At 40.8% G+C, this 18,392-nt stretch overlaps 1 protein-coding gene across 9 annotated transcripts in view; it reads left to right on the top strand.

Moving 5' to 3' along the window:
* The window catches only part of mettl4 (methyltransferase 4, N6-adenosine), a 28,666-nt gene that overhangs the window by 4,635 nt on the left and 5,639 nt on the right, over positions 1-18,392 (top strand). The window contains exons 8-11 of one of the 9 annotated variants that reach the window (XM_061758714.1): positions 1,082-1,250; positions 1,362-1,478; positions 2,964-3,065; positions 17,495-17,592. In XM_061758714.1, coding sequence (XP_061614698.1) covers positions 1,082-1,250; positions 1,362-1,478; positions 2,964-3,065; positions 17,495-17,588 — 482 coding nt within the window. In that variant the 3' untranslated portion in view covers positions 17,589-17,592. Of the gene's footprint in view, positions 1-1,081; positions 1,251-1,361; positions 1,479-2,963; positions 4,242-7,618; positions 8,499-9,362; positions 9,556-15,237; positions 15,404-17,494; positions 17,593-18,392 lie in introns of those variants that run through there. The other 8 variants (XM_061758713.1, XM_061758715.1, XM_061758712.1 and 5 more) reach the window with 8 other exon arrangements.

Below are 18,392 nucleotides of genomic sequence, written 5' to 3'. Positions count from 1 at the left end.
CCGGACCCCTTTGAAAGTATATGACGACTAGAAATTGCAGTTCTCTGGCTTTTTGCACTTAGTTGCTCACCGTGTGTTGGCGGCGGAGGTGCGATTGTCAGGTGTTGAGGCTCAAGGTCAGCGTCAGGCACTCTGCTGTGAAAGATATTCTGGGGGAGGGGGACAGCCCGAACTGTGGCATCGCTTCGTTTGTTTACACACTGAAGCGGTGAAGCAGCCGGCACTACTCTTCTTCCTCCACACACGTAACGGTGGAAAGTGAAATGAAACATTGGATTCGTGCCTTTCCCAGATTTTTTTCCCCAGTTAGCTATTAAGTCAATGCTGATTTCACTGCAGGCAGCGACCTGGCCCAGCTAACTTGCTGCCTAAATGGGTTGTGGTACAAATCGAGACAAACACTTTTCTGGTTTTTGAGAAAATTACCAGGCACAAATCATTAGCAAGCAAGCAAGCTAGTGGTGGTCAACAAACGTTAATTTGTGCTATCTCGACCGCCGTTCTGCCCAGGGTAATAGCCTATAAAAAGCATAGGCTTCCCCCCCCCCCCCCCCCCCCCAATTAGGCAATAACTGATGAAGTTCTTCTGGTCTCTTTTTCTTAGTGGGTCAGTTGACTACTTTGTCATGTGCCACCCTCAGGACTGGGGTGGTAATGTATCATTTCGCAAATGTCTTTGATTTTCAATCAAATGGAGGATTATTTGGCCTCGGAAGAGGTTTTCTCTCTACAGTAATTCCCCGTTCATCGTGGGAGTTAGAAATCCGTGACATATAGAGACCACATATTTAAAAAAACAACAACTTGTCTTTAACTCTCCCACATGCTGTAGTCACATGAAAACACACTTTTTAAACACATGAAATGTATTTCAACACACAAAAAAATTATGTTGAACAGATAAATAAGCGCAATAGCAGGACTGTGATAGGCCAACTGCAATGTAGCGGGGGATGACTGTACTGGGAGTTTGTGAAGTATTTTCGAAATAAGGAGTTAACGAGAGAGGAATTAATCGGCAATAAGTGATTTTTTCTGGTCTCATGCGGCCATCCCCTAATAACGCACGTTTCCTCCGCAGAGGTGTTGAAGCCGTACATCAAAGCGGACGGCAAGTGCCTGGAGCTGTTTGCCCGAAGCCTGCAACCGGGTTGGACCAGCTGGGGCAACGAGGTGCTCCGATTTCAGCACGGCAGCTATTTCGCGCTGACTCCCTCTGGCCGACACGCACGACCGCCTTCCCCCAGCCAGTAAGGATGAAGAACTGCCACACGTCTTTTAACTTTGTTTTTTAATAAACATTCCCAAATGATCTCTGCTCGTTTTCCTTTTGATTCACAATTCTGTTGGGACCTTTTTAGATTTGAAGATGGTGATTCATCTGGAGCGCTTACATATTTTGACAAGGGACTTGTTTTGCTCGCTTTTGCACAACAGAACACAAGTGAGAACTACGGTGGCCCAACTGGGTTAAAAAGGTGAGGTAATTTTATTTGGAAAAAAATGAAGTGCACAGGTGGCAAAGACTGTCCATAACTTCCGCTAACAACCCAGGCTAAGCTTAGCTCCTCCTCGATATACAAAGATGTTAGGCTCTCAGTTGAGTTTTATCACTTTAACGTACTTCCTTGACACCAATTACAACATTCCTATTAGTCAGGGCGTAGGCTCTATCTCGACCACTGTTGTGGCCAGGGTAACATCCAATAAAAAGCATACTTGCATACTGTATTTGCCTCACTTTTTACATTCATTGCGCTCTTTGGTCCTGGCTAGCGGAAGAGAAAAAAAGCTCCACAGTGACGCAAGAGGTCGGAGCGCGGCCAAACGCGGCATTGATGGAACGTGTTTGGAGGCGGAGAGGCACGCTGCTTATCCCCTCATGAAGGATGCCTCCATATTGTCCGTGCTCCTACCCCACTCAAGAGGCAATTTAAAAAAAATAAAAATAAAACAACAAAATATATATAAATTTTTAGAAATATTCAGGCAATAATCAGAATTATTATCAATTATAATAAGATTAATGGCGATTACGATGCGATACGATTCCTTCCATTTGCAATACACTTTACGAAATCATTCACTCCAATTATCATGCAATTATGACTGAGATGAGGAAGACACGATTCACTCAATTTGCTCAAATTGAAATGCAATAAGACGATTCGCTCAAATTACGATGCAATACGAGTCAATCGAAATCGGATGGAATATGATCTGATTCACTCCAATTATGGCGATGCGATATGATTCGCTCAAATCAAGAAGCCGTACGATGCGTTTCAAATTAGGAAACGATACAAGAAGATTCACTCCAAATACGATGAGATACGATTCACTCAAATTCGAAAGCAGTAGGATATCATTCACTCTCATTGTATTGCGATGCTATATGATGCACTACGATTGACTCAACTTGGAAGAACAAGAGGATGATTCACTCCAATTACAATGCGACGAATCAGTGATAGGGTTCACTCCTATTATGATGCAAAACGATTCAGTCAAAATTAAGGAGCGATACGATTTTTTGGGTTACGTGGCTCGACTTCCACCATGATATGCTCTGTTTACACTCTCTTTAGATTATTTATTTTCCCCCTAAATGCCCAATCAGATTGCTCTGTCATCCCTTATGCTTCTCACAGCCACTAGAGGGCATATTTGAACCCAGCATATCCATCCATCCATCCATCCATTTTCTTTACCGCTTATCCTCACTAGGGTCGCGGGCTGCTGGAGCCTATCCCAGCTGTCTTCGGGCGGGAGGTGGGGTACACCCTGAACTGGTCGCCAGCCAGTATATCCCTCCATTCATTGCTTTTCTTTCCCATTTTGGTTGCAGTGACATCATCTGTTAGCATTCACACGCCATTTCTGAGGGAACTGACATTTCTTTTTTTCTTTCTATGGCTCCTGCCTCCTTTTTTCGCACCTTAAAAAGCCTTTTTACATTTCAGGATGATGTCACCGTGGTCAACTTCACGGCGCCAGAGGAAGATGAAGCACCACTGCCCCCCGCCCACAAGCCTCCACCCGCTTCCCTGCAGCTCGCCTTTTAGGTGATGTTTGATTTTCCTGCAGACATTTCATGATGACACATCATTGACACAAAGAGTTAGTCCATTTAATGGCAATGGCACCGCAGTATGTGAATGGGAAGCACTAAGAGCAACAGTTCAGCCCACATCCCGGGGCTGCTAATTGACCCAATGTTCAATCAACTGTCTCATTAAATATGTAATTGTCCGGAGGTGAAATACACACAACAACCACAATTAGCAATTAGGAAAAGAGAGGAAAATACATCCAACTTCTCGAAAGACTTCGGTCAGCCTGCATCATAGTAAGCTGTAAAATTTGACTGTACAGTGAACTTCCGCTATATTGCAGATTTTGAACCGATCTTTTTTAATAGGTTTTTACAGCATACAGGGAAGTCTGAATTTATAATATAGTAAATATATAGTAGTCTAGTATAGTACCAGAATGTGCCGTAACATGCCGGGTAATAGTGAGGTGTAATGGAGAATACTGCATATGCCTGTGGATATTTTTGGATACTCTGTTTGTATGTGTTGCTGCTCCGCTTTTATGTGTCAATTTTACAGTTAATGAACAAAGGAACAGCTTGACGCAAGCATGCTTTACATCTTATTTGCAGAACTGTGCGAGTGTGCCTTCTTTTCATTTCCTCAAAGTGATGTTATACGATAGTCTCCCATTTCTTTACAGTGTGTAAATAAGTTTAAAGTGTGAGGGAGGGATAAAACAATTTTCAAAAAGTTTTTATATGGTCTCTCTATAGCCCAGTTTTTCACCTATCTGGAATAAATAGGGGTTCATTTTTATTCCCTTTTTTCTTCCTCCTTAAGGGAGACCGAAGTGTTATGAAACCTTAAAATGATCAATTCTTAGCTCCGTGACGTCGTCAGACCATTTGACGTGCTCTTTTTTGCGCGGGGCGGCATTCAGGGCTTCAAAGAAGCTTACACACAAACACTCACCCTCCATGGATTCATTCAGTTCGCAATCAAAGCAAACACTTTTTTGAAATGTGTTTTTTTTTTTTAAGCGAGCGTCCTCATTTAATCTGATTCAACACAGCGGCAAGCACTTTGATGAAAGGTTTGGAAAAGGGACAACACGTATCTGTGTTGTCAGATAAACGTGACGACCAGAAGATGGAATGATGAGTGCCCTGTTAGTTTGCATTGATAAAAATTACTGAAAAGATGCATTTTGGCGTGATGAATACTCAACCAGAAGGTAACTGTTTAAGATGGTGCAGTATGGTGCATACGCTGTGCTTAAAGTACGTTATGGTAAGGTATGATACAGTGTGTTACGTTACACTATTGTACGTTAAGTTGCAGCATGTTACGTTGTGGTACGTTAAGTTGAAGTAGACTTTGTTATGGTGCAGTATGATATGGTAAGGTACAGGTGGTTGTGTTGTGCAATGTAGTGTTACGTTATGTGGCAGTACGTTAAGTTGCGGTACGGTACGTTACGGTACTTTACATTGTGTTATATTCCGTTAAGTTATGTTGCGGTATGCTGATCCTGTCCGTCTACTTGTTAACTCTACTTTCACCGGACCTTATCAGCATGCACAGCCAGCCGAGCGTAACTTTAGAAGTCGGACACACAGACGGATGGCTCCATCCGTATTCATCCAGCTCATTGTCACTCATGTCGAAGAGTGTCGGCCTGTCAGTCATCGGCGTAGTGTCAGCGAGTCCATGAGAAGGTTAAAAATAAGTCGGTTTAAGCATCGAGACAAGAACCATGAATCCCAAATGAGAGACATGACATGAGGAAATTTTGCATACAGACTGACAGGTGGATGGCAGCAGGCAGGAAATAGAACTTTTTAGACTTTATGAATTATATTCATGACAAGGCTTCTCTGCTGAGTTTTCTGAATGGTCCATTTTCATCAGGTACAGTTACGATGTAAAGGCGTCTTTTATGGCTTTCTCTACACATGAGAAATCTCATTACTTATTTTATTACTTCTGCATATTGCAATAGCATGAGACGAGGCCTCCCCACATCCCGCTTCGGGGGTGCGGGGGTGGACACCCGGCTGTTTGACGTACGTGACATCGATGGCGGGGACACCGCACCCCGCTGCTCTGATCTGGCGCCGTCGGGCCGCCTCCCTCCCGCCAACTCGCAAAGGTCAGCGCGGTTATGTTTACTCGGGATTATTCAACAAACATGGCCGTGGGATGGATGCTTTGGATTGACACTTACTGATTGGTGTTTCTAATATTTTGGTAGCTGGAAGACTGATGGCTCATCTTGCCGATAATCTCCTTTACAAACTTTTGCATTCTTCTTTGGTGATGCTTTTCCAGGCTTTCTCCACAGCCTGTTTGTTTTTTTCAGAAGGCAGGGAAGTTATAGTTCCTTCTGTCTCTTCTTTAGGAAGTAAAATGCATACTCTGTAGGGTTTAAGTCCTTCCACTTGCTGCCTCTGATGAAATGCAGTGCGGTTATGGCACGGTCTGTTGCGGTCCGTTGCATTGCGGTCCGTTGCATTGCGTTCTTTTGTGTCACGGTCCGTTATGTCGTGATACCTTGCCTTGTGGTGCGTTGCAGTATTTTGTGATACATGACATCGCGGTACGTTGCGGTATGTTGCCGGCACGTTATGTTATGTTGCAGTGCATTGCACTGCAGCACAGGTCTTGGACTTGGGTAAATCCGAACAGATGCTACGGCACAGAGGTCCCACCCCTGAACTGCTCACCTTGTCGTGCACTTGAAGGAGGTAAACATACCTGCGAGGAGAACGTCGACGCCATCTGCTTGGTGCGTTACAGCCTTGTCGCCACGATCCTCCTTGAAGGGAAGGTTTCCTCGGTCAAGTCCTAACTGTTCTATATGCCTGCGACACGATTAAAAATGTAGCGTGTTCTTTATTTTTTAACTTGTAACTTCTTTGTTACCCGCCTTCTATATAAAAGCTTCTGCAGGTGCATCTCAATGAACTAAAATACTACAGAACACTACACAAAACTAGGAGACGACACAAAAACCTTAAGAAAAAGGAAAACAAATCTCTGCTGAATGGTCTCTTTGTGGCCGGTGATCGAATGAATTTGTTAAACACTATACACAATGAATTATTAATGCATGAAATCATGATGCACAAGCTGTTTAACGTTTTACATTATTATTATTTTTTTGTAGCGACTGTATGTTTTTATAAAGTACAAAACTGTAGAGTGCTATTTTCCTTAATAAAACAGGGCTAGGAGGGCTAGAACGGATTAATGGTGTTTTTCCATTCATTTCAATGGGGAAAGATGATTCGAGTGTTTTGGGTCACGGAACGAATTACACTTCTAAGTCAAGACCTCACTGCGCAATGTAAAAAAACACACTGGAGTTGTTAGATCTTAATGGGCCCCCCCAAGGTAAAGTTTGATTCAACGACTTAAAAGTCTTTTCCGCTGACGCGCTGATACAATTTTTTTTTCTATTGTCCCTTCAGATGTGAAGCAACATGTTCCCGATGTAATCAAAGTTAATAGTTGAAGTGCTGCACTTAACCACAGAATGTTCAATTTCTAATGCTTTCACTAACAGGCAGTATGGCGCCGAAACGGGAGAACGCGAAGAGGGGCATCAAATTGTCACTGATGAAAGAAGCAGTTTGATTAGCAAACAAGTGACTCTGACAAACATGAAATATTCATAGAAACATGTGGCTACGAAGTCATAAAGCGTCAGAGCTATCGATACAACTTAATGAAAAAAATCGGTCGTAAACGAACACGTGGACATTTTCAACAAACACCATTTAAACATAAACGTTTATGACTTCCAGCATTGGGCTGAAACATCAGTACAGCACGTGGAAGCAAGTTTTATGACATAATCATTTCTTTTATATTATAGTGCGTTTTTTTTGTAATGAGGAAAATAAACATTGGTAAACATCCCCAATTACACATGAAAATCATCATCCCATTGTAAACACTTTGCAGGGCCCTCACAGGAAATTGCAACCAAAGACAATTATTTGCGTACATATTCCAAGACGTGATTATTTTTCATTCAAACCATTATTTTCCTTTGCTGAATGGCTTGTGCAAATTGTGCATGGGGTGAGCAGAGTCCAGAGTGATTCAAATAAGAATTTAACAGTTCAATGTACGGTATATATTAAGGGGAAAAAAACTATGCAGTATATTAAGTGTATATCCTAGTAAATTCTCAAAGCCGACATGTATTTGCTTCGGCTAACGTCATTATCTCGGTAATGAAGTCAGATTTTCATCCACAAAAGTTTGAATTGAATGAAAATCTGACAAGAGCCAAACGGAGCAAACATTTTGTCGTATTTTGTAAATTTCATCATCATTTCCATGGCTGCTTCTCGTTTGTCTTCTACTTAACCGCCAAGCCCCAAATCCACGTGATGACGTCATCGGGATTATTTATGAAGTTGGCCGCAAGAGGACATTACACAATTATTACTCAGTCAGCCTTCAAAGTGAACTCTCTCACTTCCTGTCAGGTTGAAAAGTGTACAATATATAATTCTCCCTTTGTTTAGCCCCGTACAAAACATATATTATGTGACCTTTGACTCCAGGGGGCGCCACATGTGCCACTTTGACGGAAAAGAGACGTGTCATCTCGACAGCAACGTCGGAATGTTCATGTCCTTTTCCAGACCCCCGGTGACAAGTTCAAGTAAGCGAGCTAAAAATTTTTTGCATTATTTTTTTTGTTTTCTTTTCCGGCGGGGCCCGGCGGGAACGCGACGAGAACCCTCGATGACAAAAACAGAAAAAGCAGGAAATAAATCAGGGCGGGTTTATCGCCGGCTCGCTGTCAATTAAAGCCGAGGCTTATCAAAGTCCTTCAACTTTATTAAAATGCGGCGCGCTTGACAGGCCAATAACATCCGACAGATTAATTGAATTTTGACAGACGGCTCAAAGGCACGAAAACAAACCTTGGTGGACAACAACCACACACACACACACGAGCCAGTGAAACTCATAACATAGCTGGCATGTATGCTTACATGTTGTCTGTCATTCATCCAGTCGTTGTGGAGGCTTTCTACTCCGTGTAGATTTTCTGCGTGGTGTGTTTAGCCACGAGTGTTAAACTCATTTTAGTTCAGGGGCCGCATTCACCCCAATTTGATCTCAAGTGGGCCAGACCAGTAAGTTCGTGACCTAATAAACTATAAATAACCACTGTACCAAATGTTTCTGATTTTCTAATTGTTTCGGTACAGATAATTACAAGTCAATTTGGAATTTTCTTTTACATTTGAACCTCTTTTGAACTGACTGTTGACTGACATTTTGCAATATTCACTGTCTTAAAATATTTCTACAGTAGGTATTCATTTTCACAGACGTGTGTTCTTCACAGTGCAAAGGCAGAACAGTGTTTAATAGAAAGTAGGCTTACTTTGCCCCTGAAACTTGGCATCTTTTAGCCTTCACAAGACATTGCAGTTTGATAGAGACTACAGTGGTAACTTGTTTGGTTTTTTTGCAAGAATAAGGTATTTTTTTTAAAGATGGAAGTTAGTATGTTTTGAGAAAAAAAGTCAATAATGAGTACAGAATCATATCTTTAGGAAGAAAATCTGATTTTACACCACTAGTTTAAAAAAAATGCATCGAAAAAAACGCAAATAGGTAAAAACGTGAATAGCGAACCACGAATGTGCGGAGATTACATCAGTCGCCTTTTGTCATTTTGAATTTTTTCAATTTTCTATGGCAAAACCCACTGTGGCGTGTTTACTCATAGAATGCCACATTTGGTGATTCATGCTAATCGCATTTCCTGTTAGATAATCATCGAATTACTTGAGGCGCAAGGCTCTTGTTTCGTTTCGACATCTGATGAATACAAAAACATTCAAGGATTCAAGGAGTTTAATTGTCATTCCAACACACATTTAGGCATGACTTGGCACGAAAATGGATACGAGATAGATCAAGACTTATAAATGGAATCAGAAAATAAGACGATAAAGATACAAATGCTTATTTGCAGGTGTGAATGTGTGCAAAAGTGCAAATGCAGCGACAGTACAAATGCTAGAGGCTTGAATCGCACATAATATTGATATGATATTTCCGAAATCCACCTCTCGTGCTTTTATTAGCAGCGTCATTAAGGCAAAGCCGGTTCAAAGATCGTCCATGACGTCGGTGACCGTACGGCGTCGCTTCACCTCAACCCGTGACTGGACCGAACAAGTCCAGAGAGCGGATGGTCCAGACAGGAGAAATGCCAAAGTGGTTGAGAAGGGGCTTTAATTAAGCCGTGAAGAGAACTAATTTTATCTTCACCTTTCACTGCAGCCTCACCTCAGCCCGTGATCATGAAGGGAAATGTGAGCAACGAGTCCTTGAGGAAATCCTGCGCTACATATGAGACTGCAGCATCCATTGTGGTTTGGACGGGTTGGTCCAAAGACGGATTTGAAAGGAATACGCGGGATTTTTTTTTTCACGCTCATTGGCGCACTTATTTACGACTGCAGGAACTTTTTAAATTTAGTTTCATTGTAATATTTTTTGTGAAAAAAAATATTGAACGTACGAGAATTGTCTTTTTTTTTAAAGGGAAAAAAAGGCAATTTTATAACAATAGTCACCTTTCTCCAGATAAAGTCAACATTTTCTTGGAGAAAAAAAAACAATCTTGTGACAATAAAATGTTATTTATTTACTGTGTAAGATTTTTTAAATCCTACATGAGTCAAGTTGCTTTTTTTTTTTTACAAAACAGTTGCATTTCTACAAGAATAAATAGCCTTTTTTGAAAAGGTTGTACATTTTCTGGAAAAAAAAAATCAATAATCTTACTAGAGTAAAATCAGATTTTTTTTAAACGAAAAAATATATATATTTTTTAAAAACAAATAGTCATAATCTTATGACAATTAAGTTGTTATGTTATTTTTTGGAATGGTTATAATTTTTCGAGAAAATTAATCAATAATCTCTGGTGCAACTGGTTAGAGTGTCTGCCTCACAGTTCTGATGACAGGGGTTCAATTCCCGGCTCCCCGTGTGTGGAGTTTGCATGTTGTCCCCGTGCCTGCGTGGGTTTTCTCCGGGCACTCCGGTTTCCTCCCACATCCCCAAAACATGCGTGGTAGGTTGATTGAAGAATCTAAATTGCCCGTAGGTGTGAATGTGAGCGTGGATGGTTGTTTGTTTGTATGTGCCCTGCGATTGGCTGGCAACCAGTTCAGGGTGCACCTCGCCTCCTGCCCGACGATAGCCGGGATAGGTACCGGCACTCCCGCGACCTTAGTGAGGAGAAGCGGCTCGGAAAATGGATGAATGGATGGATGAAAATTGCAAATCTAATATCACATTTTTTTTATTAATTGCAAAAATTAACTCAAACGAAAAAGACGTTATTTTACAAGATAAGTTGTTTATCCAAGAAAAGTTGTCATTTTATAAAATGTATATATATTGTTTTAAGGTAAAAGTTGTAGTCTTATGAAAATTACATCATATTACATATTACATCACTTTACAAAATTAAATCAGACTTTTTTTTACCCCAAAAAGTTGTAATTTACAAAAAATGTAATCGTATTTCTTCGAGAAAAAAGTGGGACGTTGAACGAAGAATATGACTTTGATCCTTCATGACTTTTTTTTTTTCTTTATTCCATTTTGATTTTAATCTTGTAATGTTACGACTTTATGTCGAATAAGTAGTACCGTTCAGTGAAGAATAACGTTTCCCTCCCGTGCACTTCTACAGCCACACTTCCAGTATCGTATATTCTATCCTACAGAGGTCCCACGAGAGCGTTTGGTGAAGTGACGACGTGTCATCACTGCTCATATCAGTGACTCACTTCCCCCCACTGCAAGCCCCCCCCCCCCTCCCCCCATCCCCCAAGTGTGGCCCCAGCCTGTCACGGGCCTGTCGCTCTCTCTGTGTGTCTCTCTCTCCGAGCACCTTGGTATCTGCAACACTCTCTCAATCTGAACAACAATGGCCCACTTGATACAATACTTAGAGATTCTAATCCTGTTTTGAAACCCAACTTTGAAACTAACCCAAGTTTAGAACCCTGAATTGAAATCTTAACCATGGCTTCAAGCCCTATTTTGAAACCCAATCTTCAAACTTTAATCCTGCCCCTTGTTTGAAACCCTACTTTGAAAATACTGCACTTGAAAAAAATTACAATTACTAATTATTAGTATTTTTTTTTACATAGTGATTACATGTGCTTCATGTTTCTTGAAAAAGTATAATCGCCAACCAGTGGCCCGGCATGCACATTATACCATTTTATTGGCGATATGGAGATGTTTTTGTCATTTGTATGCAAAACAGGAATGACTTTCCCCGCCATGTTTCCGTTATACAATAACACACGTCTTGTCCGATCCTTAAGTTATAACATAAGTCAACACACCCTCTGACTTAATAATGTTATTTTCATGTTAGTATTCCACGTCGCTCTTCCCCCAAGCGCTCATTTCGGACCAGCGGAAGTGTGCAGGGGATCTTGGTATAGTTCACGGAATGCTGCAGGGTATTTTGCCGCCCAGTACGAAGTCAAATATTTGAAATTGTAATGAAAGTGGCGAACGAGGGAGTGGGCGGTGCCGCGTGCTGATCCACGGTGACAGAATTTGACGCGATGGTACCTCCCTCAGGGTTAAAACGCGAGACTGTCGCAAGGAAGGTCACATGAGAGGAGTTAGGCAGACGTGGCTTGAAATGAGTGGAATAAACCCTGCATTGAAACCCTAACCAAGGCTGGGAACCCTTATTTGAATCACCATTCCAGGCTTAAAACCCTAATTTGAAATTCCCTTGTGTGAAACCCTTAATTTTCAGATCAAAAAATCATTTGGAAACCCTATTTTGAAACCCTAACCCATGCTTGAAACTCTACTTTAAAACCCCAAGAAATAAAAACTTAATAGGTAATACATTGATTTTATTGCAATTTAATTATTATGATACATTTTGCCTCTACTTCTATTAGATCTGGTATATTTATTTGGAACTTTGAACAAATGACATTGGCCAAGTTCACTTCCTCACAGACAGCCATTTATTGGGCGGGAAGACATTTTGTGTAACTCTGTTCACAGCGCCAGTGAGAACTAAAGGTCGTAGCGGCCGTACGGCAGAGGTGGAACATTAGGCAGGTGGCAGGAACACCACCGGGAATGTGATGGATGGGGACGCCTTTGAATGACTGCAATTTTCTGGCCAACAGCCTCATCATCAACTCAAAATCCACATGGAGCTGCGAATAGAGCTACACATTGGTGGGAATATAGTTAAGTACAGAGCGCCAGACATGACATGAGAGAGCTTTTTTTTTTTTTTTTGTAGCCACGATATAGATGCTAAAATGCTAATGTGTGGCCAAAAAATAGGCATCACGTGCACAAATGACTAATTTCTGGGTTTGATATTGTCTCCATGAACAGCTTTGAGTTTTGGGTGAACAAATGGAGCACACTTTCGCTAGGAAACTGCAATATGCGATAGCCTCAATCTACCTTACGGATTCTAGAGCCATTTTTTGACATGCTAATACCAGAAAGTAACAAAGAGTGAAGAAAACATTGAAACTTGGGAATGGTGTGCCCCAAGGCTCCTATCAGAATACCCTACAAATTTTCAGCACTTCGAAGTGGTAAGCATTTATGCTTGGATATTTTCCAAAACAGCATCTAAACGACAGCAAGTTTTACCACCAAGATGGATGACTCTCTTAAGCTTAAAATGGTATATTTGATTCGCATTTGAGCCATAATGTGTTCTTTTTTTCTAATTTAATAAGAACTTTTTCCAAATGACCCCACAAATGTCACATTTTCCAGCTGTTGATAGTTTGGGAATGTTCCAAACTCCTTCGAAACAACAGTAAGTCCTACCACTCAACACTCCACAAACACAGCCCACTGGCTAAGCTTAATAAACGATATTTTTCCATCACTTCCAAGTTCTTAGCATTTGAGATAGGACATGTTGCAAAAACGTTGTCACATAAACATCAACGCTAATTGGTAATCATACAAAAAGTTAAGCACAATGTCAAATTCATGGATGGATGGTCTAATTTACAAAACACTCAGAAGTCCCAAAAGCCAATCCATCGGGACGGGACCCGCTAGGTCTCGTATTGACGGTGGAGAGTGTCTGGCTCGCTCACGGTCACCGGTGGTCCGGGAACAGATGGGAGCTGACTCCCTCTTCACGTTAATCTTGCTCACCGGAGCCTTTCAAAATGGCTACAAGTGTTTACTCAAAGTGGAGGTTAGCCGTATTGATGTGATAGAGAGCTCATGGTCCAAAAATGCCATCAGCAATTAGCCAAGGCAGCCTCCAATCTTCATTTGGAAATGTACCGGAACAGTTGGATAATAACATTTTAGACATAGTGAAGCAGCATATAGCTCATGACCCACGGTTATTTTGACTGTCCAGTTCTAACCCTTTTCTAAAGAGCTTATCCTTATTAGGCTCACGGGTGAGCTGGAGCCTATACCAGCTGACCGTGGGCGAGAGGTGGCGTAGACCCAGGGCCGGTTCTAGGCATGCATGCTTGAGGGGGCAGGCAGAAATGTTTAGGAGGCATTTTACTACTTAACTACTTTCAGACACTGTTGTGTGTCAGTACTCACTTGTCATTAAAGCACACAGCCAAACAAACTTACAATCCTCTACACACACTAACCAACAGCATCGCAAGCTTTGCTCCTCCAGCCGCTGTGACGTTACAACCCATGCGCAAATCACGTGAACCAGACTGCTCGAATCTTCCCTACGCTCCACCTACAAGTCGATGCAACAAAGTCAGACATCATCAAGGAAGAGCGAGTCTGTAATTAAGAGGCCAAACAAAGAAGGTGATTCGTTAAGGTCGTCATTAATCCCATTAATGATCCATTTGCTGTCAAGCCGTCCACCTGTCACCGGCCCTGTGGTTGTTGGGTAATGTAGTCATCCGCTGGGGACGTCATTAGAGGAGACCGCCACCTGTACTTCCTCTTCCCCTTGCCACTTGCAGCCCCGAGACATTCCTCATTAGCGCCACCGCAGATTCCGGACTCGACTAATCCACAGTGGAAATGTGACATTAATTAGCATTAGCCACATCACAGTGTTGATCCGGCATGTTTTCTTTGTGCTCACTCGAGGCAGTGACTCAAAACACATCAAAACATCATGTGTGGGTTTTAATTAAACGCGCATCAGCAGGACAAAACTGTCAAAACAGCAAAACCTCAAATGATTGCAAGCAGTCAAGAAAAACAATACAGATTTGGTGACTTCCCTGTTTTTCAACAAGTAATCCGGCAGGGACACAAACAGATGGTGCCGACGTGGACGGCAACATGTTTTTCGTGTCTCCTCTGTGAGGAAAAAAATGTGACTTACTGGATCGGGATACAAAAGCAATTGTAAAGTCAACAAAGTCTGTGTGGCATGTGAAGTGATTCACTTCCTTTCATAAACAACACACCTTTAAAGATGGATAATGTGGATAACCTTACACAAAAAAAACCCATGAGACGCTGATATTGAAACACAATGTGCAAATCTGAATGTATCATCAAAATTCAACAGTGGTCAAAAAAATCACATTTTTAAAGTTTACCTCTTTTGTCTCATTCAAAAGGAATGTAAGGTTTGTCACTGTTGGTTAGTTGGACAGGAGGCCTGGTGCCCACAACTCCCAGATGTTGTTTTCTTCTGGTATTAGACTGTTAAGAAAAACACTTTTAGCTAACTAATTTAATATTTTTTTGTGTATATCCTCTTTGTTCCTTTTATTTTTATATGTGTGATTCCACTGTTAGCATACAAACTGTAGGGGACTTGGATAGGAGCTCTGTGGCACATCATTCCTAATGTTTTATTCCGGTATAGCACGTCAAAATTAAGTAGGACGAAGCATCTTATATTTAAATTGATACGTTACCCCGGGGGCGGCACGGTGAGCTTTTGGTTAGCACAACCGCCTTTACAGTTCAGAAGTTGGAAGTTTGAATCGGGCTCTGACTATCGTGTAGGGCAGGGGATTTTGCATATTCTCCCCATGCTTGCGTGGGCCTTCTTAAGGTACTCTGGCTTCCTCCAACATTCCCCAAAACATGTTTCTTAGGTTAATTGAAGACTATATTGTCTGTGAGTGTCACTGGTTGTTTGTCTATATCTGCCCTGTGATAGGCTGGCAACCAGTTCAGAGTGCACCCCCGCCTTGTGCCCAAAGTCAACTGGGATAGTACCTTTGGCTCAGCTGCGACCCTACAGTACAGAAAATCAATGGATGGTCGGGTGGAGTTATTCCTGGTGGGCATATCCTCTGCATTCATTTTAGTTTGTGTCATTTTAGATCCAGTTGATTCAGTTGTTAGCATGCATAATGTAGGGGACTTAGAAGCCCTGTGGCACACCACTCCCGCGTGTTAAATGTTTTCGTACATCTTACTTCTTCCAGCTTGACAGATTGAAATATGTAATTAATAGCACAGTGTACCGTTAATTTAACTTATCTCCCCCGTTTCACGTTGCCCCTTTTTTGGTCATTTCATCTTCTTTTATGTCTTTAGCGTTCAAGCATTGTTATTCCAGGTGATTATGTCCTCTGGTCCTCCCCAATGCGCTCGTTTCTGATGTATGACCTTTAGCTAATTGTTTTATGGAGCACCATCTACCACCAGCTCCTTGCCGGGGGATGGTTCGCATTGCCCCGCCAAATAATCAGCGTATGGATTTTAATAAGATGGACCTTCATTTCTCCCGCCGTTCCTTTAGTAGAACCACTCCTGTTTCCCCGTGTTCCACCTCAAATGTCACAATTAATGAGTCCTTTTGTGGAGCCAGACCTCTACTTCTCTCTAGACATTTTTGACAAGTTTGCATGACAACACAGGAAAAAAGTGGCGTTTTTGTCTTTTTACAAGAGAATAAATAGTGTGGCATTCACATGTTCTTCTCACTATGAGCGCTTCAGAAACTAAGTAGAAAAGCATTATTATCACTATTATCGGTGAGGCTGCACAATTGGAAAAATATTTCATTTCTCGGGGAGATAAAGAGCTTTTCTGAGAGGTGACGGTACACAGGGTGCTTTTGGGAAATAATTCACCTTTCGCCCGGCGAAAAAATAAAAGCTTTTCTCATATTTTCAGAGAAAGGAACACTAATGGGCACGAACACTCACTCGGGGGTGCGCCGCCTCGGTCGTGTCACGCAAACCGTCGGCCGGCTAGCAGACGCCAGAACCCAAGGCGACGAGTAGAAGAAACTGATTAAATAACGTTACCCTCACACTGAGTTTCTCCAGCTATCTAGGGCGAAGAGAAGGTATTCTCTTTTGGAACTACTACCATGTTGAAACAGCAGAGCTGCAATGTTGTTGGATGCAAATCCAATGGTGCCTTGACTTACGAGTGCCCAAACATGGACCAATGAAGGTACTTTGATGCCCTTGAATGTGGGCAAGGAGAGCCACGGTTCGGCAGACACACAAATGCCAAAGGAGAACCCCCGCAAGGAGCTGCTGTAGCCCACAACTCAAGCCCAGACGCTCACACGCAGACTAACTGATGTCACTCACTAGACCACGCCCCTTAAAGGCAAACATTCAACACACGAATACTACAGAACATACATTAATAACGCTTGATAAAACCAATTTATTTCTTTACATTCTCCTCTTTCATTATATTTGTATACAATAAAGATATATTTTCTATATTAAAAACATAATTATTCAGGGGCGGGGGGCATTTCAATTCATTTCAATGGCTAAAATATATTTGATATTAAACAGGTGAGTCAAGGTAGCACGTTATTAGCGTAAGTAGCGCGTAATCACGCACACTGCCCATCAAAAGCGGCTTTCTCGGCGTTCGGATTTTGATTGACCGTTTAAAAAAACAACAACAAGCACAACAAATGACTTTTATCTTGGAGAGACTCTCAATGTTGAACAAGACGAGCGCTCGCTCGAGTGGGGCGTGCGCACACATACGAACAGTCGGATTATACGATTGGACGCGCTCTGTCTTGTGGAGCGGTTCCATTTTGCTTATTGGGGGGTCATGGGAAGTTTGAATTAATATTAACAAGAATATCTGGCAATGTATGTTTTTATTCAATATGAAGCTTTTTTTTTGTTTTTCAATGAAATAAAATTCACCCAATTAAAGACAAAAAAACAAATATATATATATATATATATATATCTTTTCATAGTCTACACGACAACAAAACAATTAAAGTGACGGCGATCTTTTATGACATACAGTAAATAAGTGGCTCGATAAGCCGCACTTATTAAGTATTAAAAAGGCTTTAATTAACCACACAGTCAGCTCACTTCATGTGCTGTTTCCTCTCCCGGCAGACCGGCCGACCGACATTCTTTATCGCTAGTATCGAGTCGATATTGATTGTCTGTCGTCTTCTTTGTCCACAGGGAAGAGATGACGCTTAGGACTCCGGGACACTTCATTAGGCACACTTGCACTAAATTCAAAAGGGCATTTGATGGATCAAAGAAACAGCAATAATGAGGTATTATCTATTAAAAAATGAAGTGTTTATATATTGTAGACATTACAGATATTGTCTGCAAATTGTACAAAATCTCATGGCGTACTGTAGACTTAAAAACGTGGGCTCATTCTAAGTTTTGATTGATAAAAATGATACTCATTGAATAAATAAATTATACACATTTGTAATGTAATGTAATTGTGAATGAAAAGTAACATTGCAATTATTTTGTAAAATCTAAAATAAATATAAGGTGAACATAAAACAAACAGACTGTTGTACAACATTTTAAAAAATCATTTGTAATATAAGATATAATATTATAACATAAGTTACATAAAACAAACATTTTTCAAAACAAAAATAAACACTTATGGCATAAATATAAAAGTGTATAACAAATAATCAAAATGAAATAAAACAAATGTACAATATAAAGTAAACAATGATAACATAAAAATAGATTTGTTAAAATGAAAACATATAAATACAATTTTAAAACAACGTAACATAAAAATAACATTTTATCACAGAAGAAAGTTTTAAAATAAGAAAATAAAAGTAAACACACAACAAAAAAATAATATTTCATAAACAAACATATAGTGATGACATAAAACAAATCAAATATTAAAACATAAAATGTTCTAATATAAACCACAAAATAATCATTAATGCATACAAAAATAAACAATGAAAAAAAATTTACAATACAAAAATAACATTTTGTAACATCAAACTACAATTTTAACATAATAATCATAACATGAAAATCGTTTTGAACAAAAATTAAATGTCAACTAACTCTTGGTGAAGCA

The sequence above is a fragment of the Phyllopteryx taeniolatus genome, chromosome 20 (genome assembly GCF_024500385.1).
Source record: "Phyllopteryx taeniolatus isolate TA_2022b chromosome 20, UOR_Ptae_1.2, whole genome shotgun sequence".
NCBI classification, from domain to species: Eukaryota; Metazoa; Chordata; class Actinopteri; order Syngnathiformes; family Syngnathidae; genus Phyllopteryx; species Phyllopteryx taeniolatus.
Note: the sequence above shows the minus strand (reverse complement) of the source record. Positions and strands in the feature narration are given on the sequence as shown.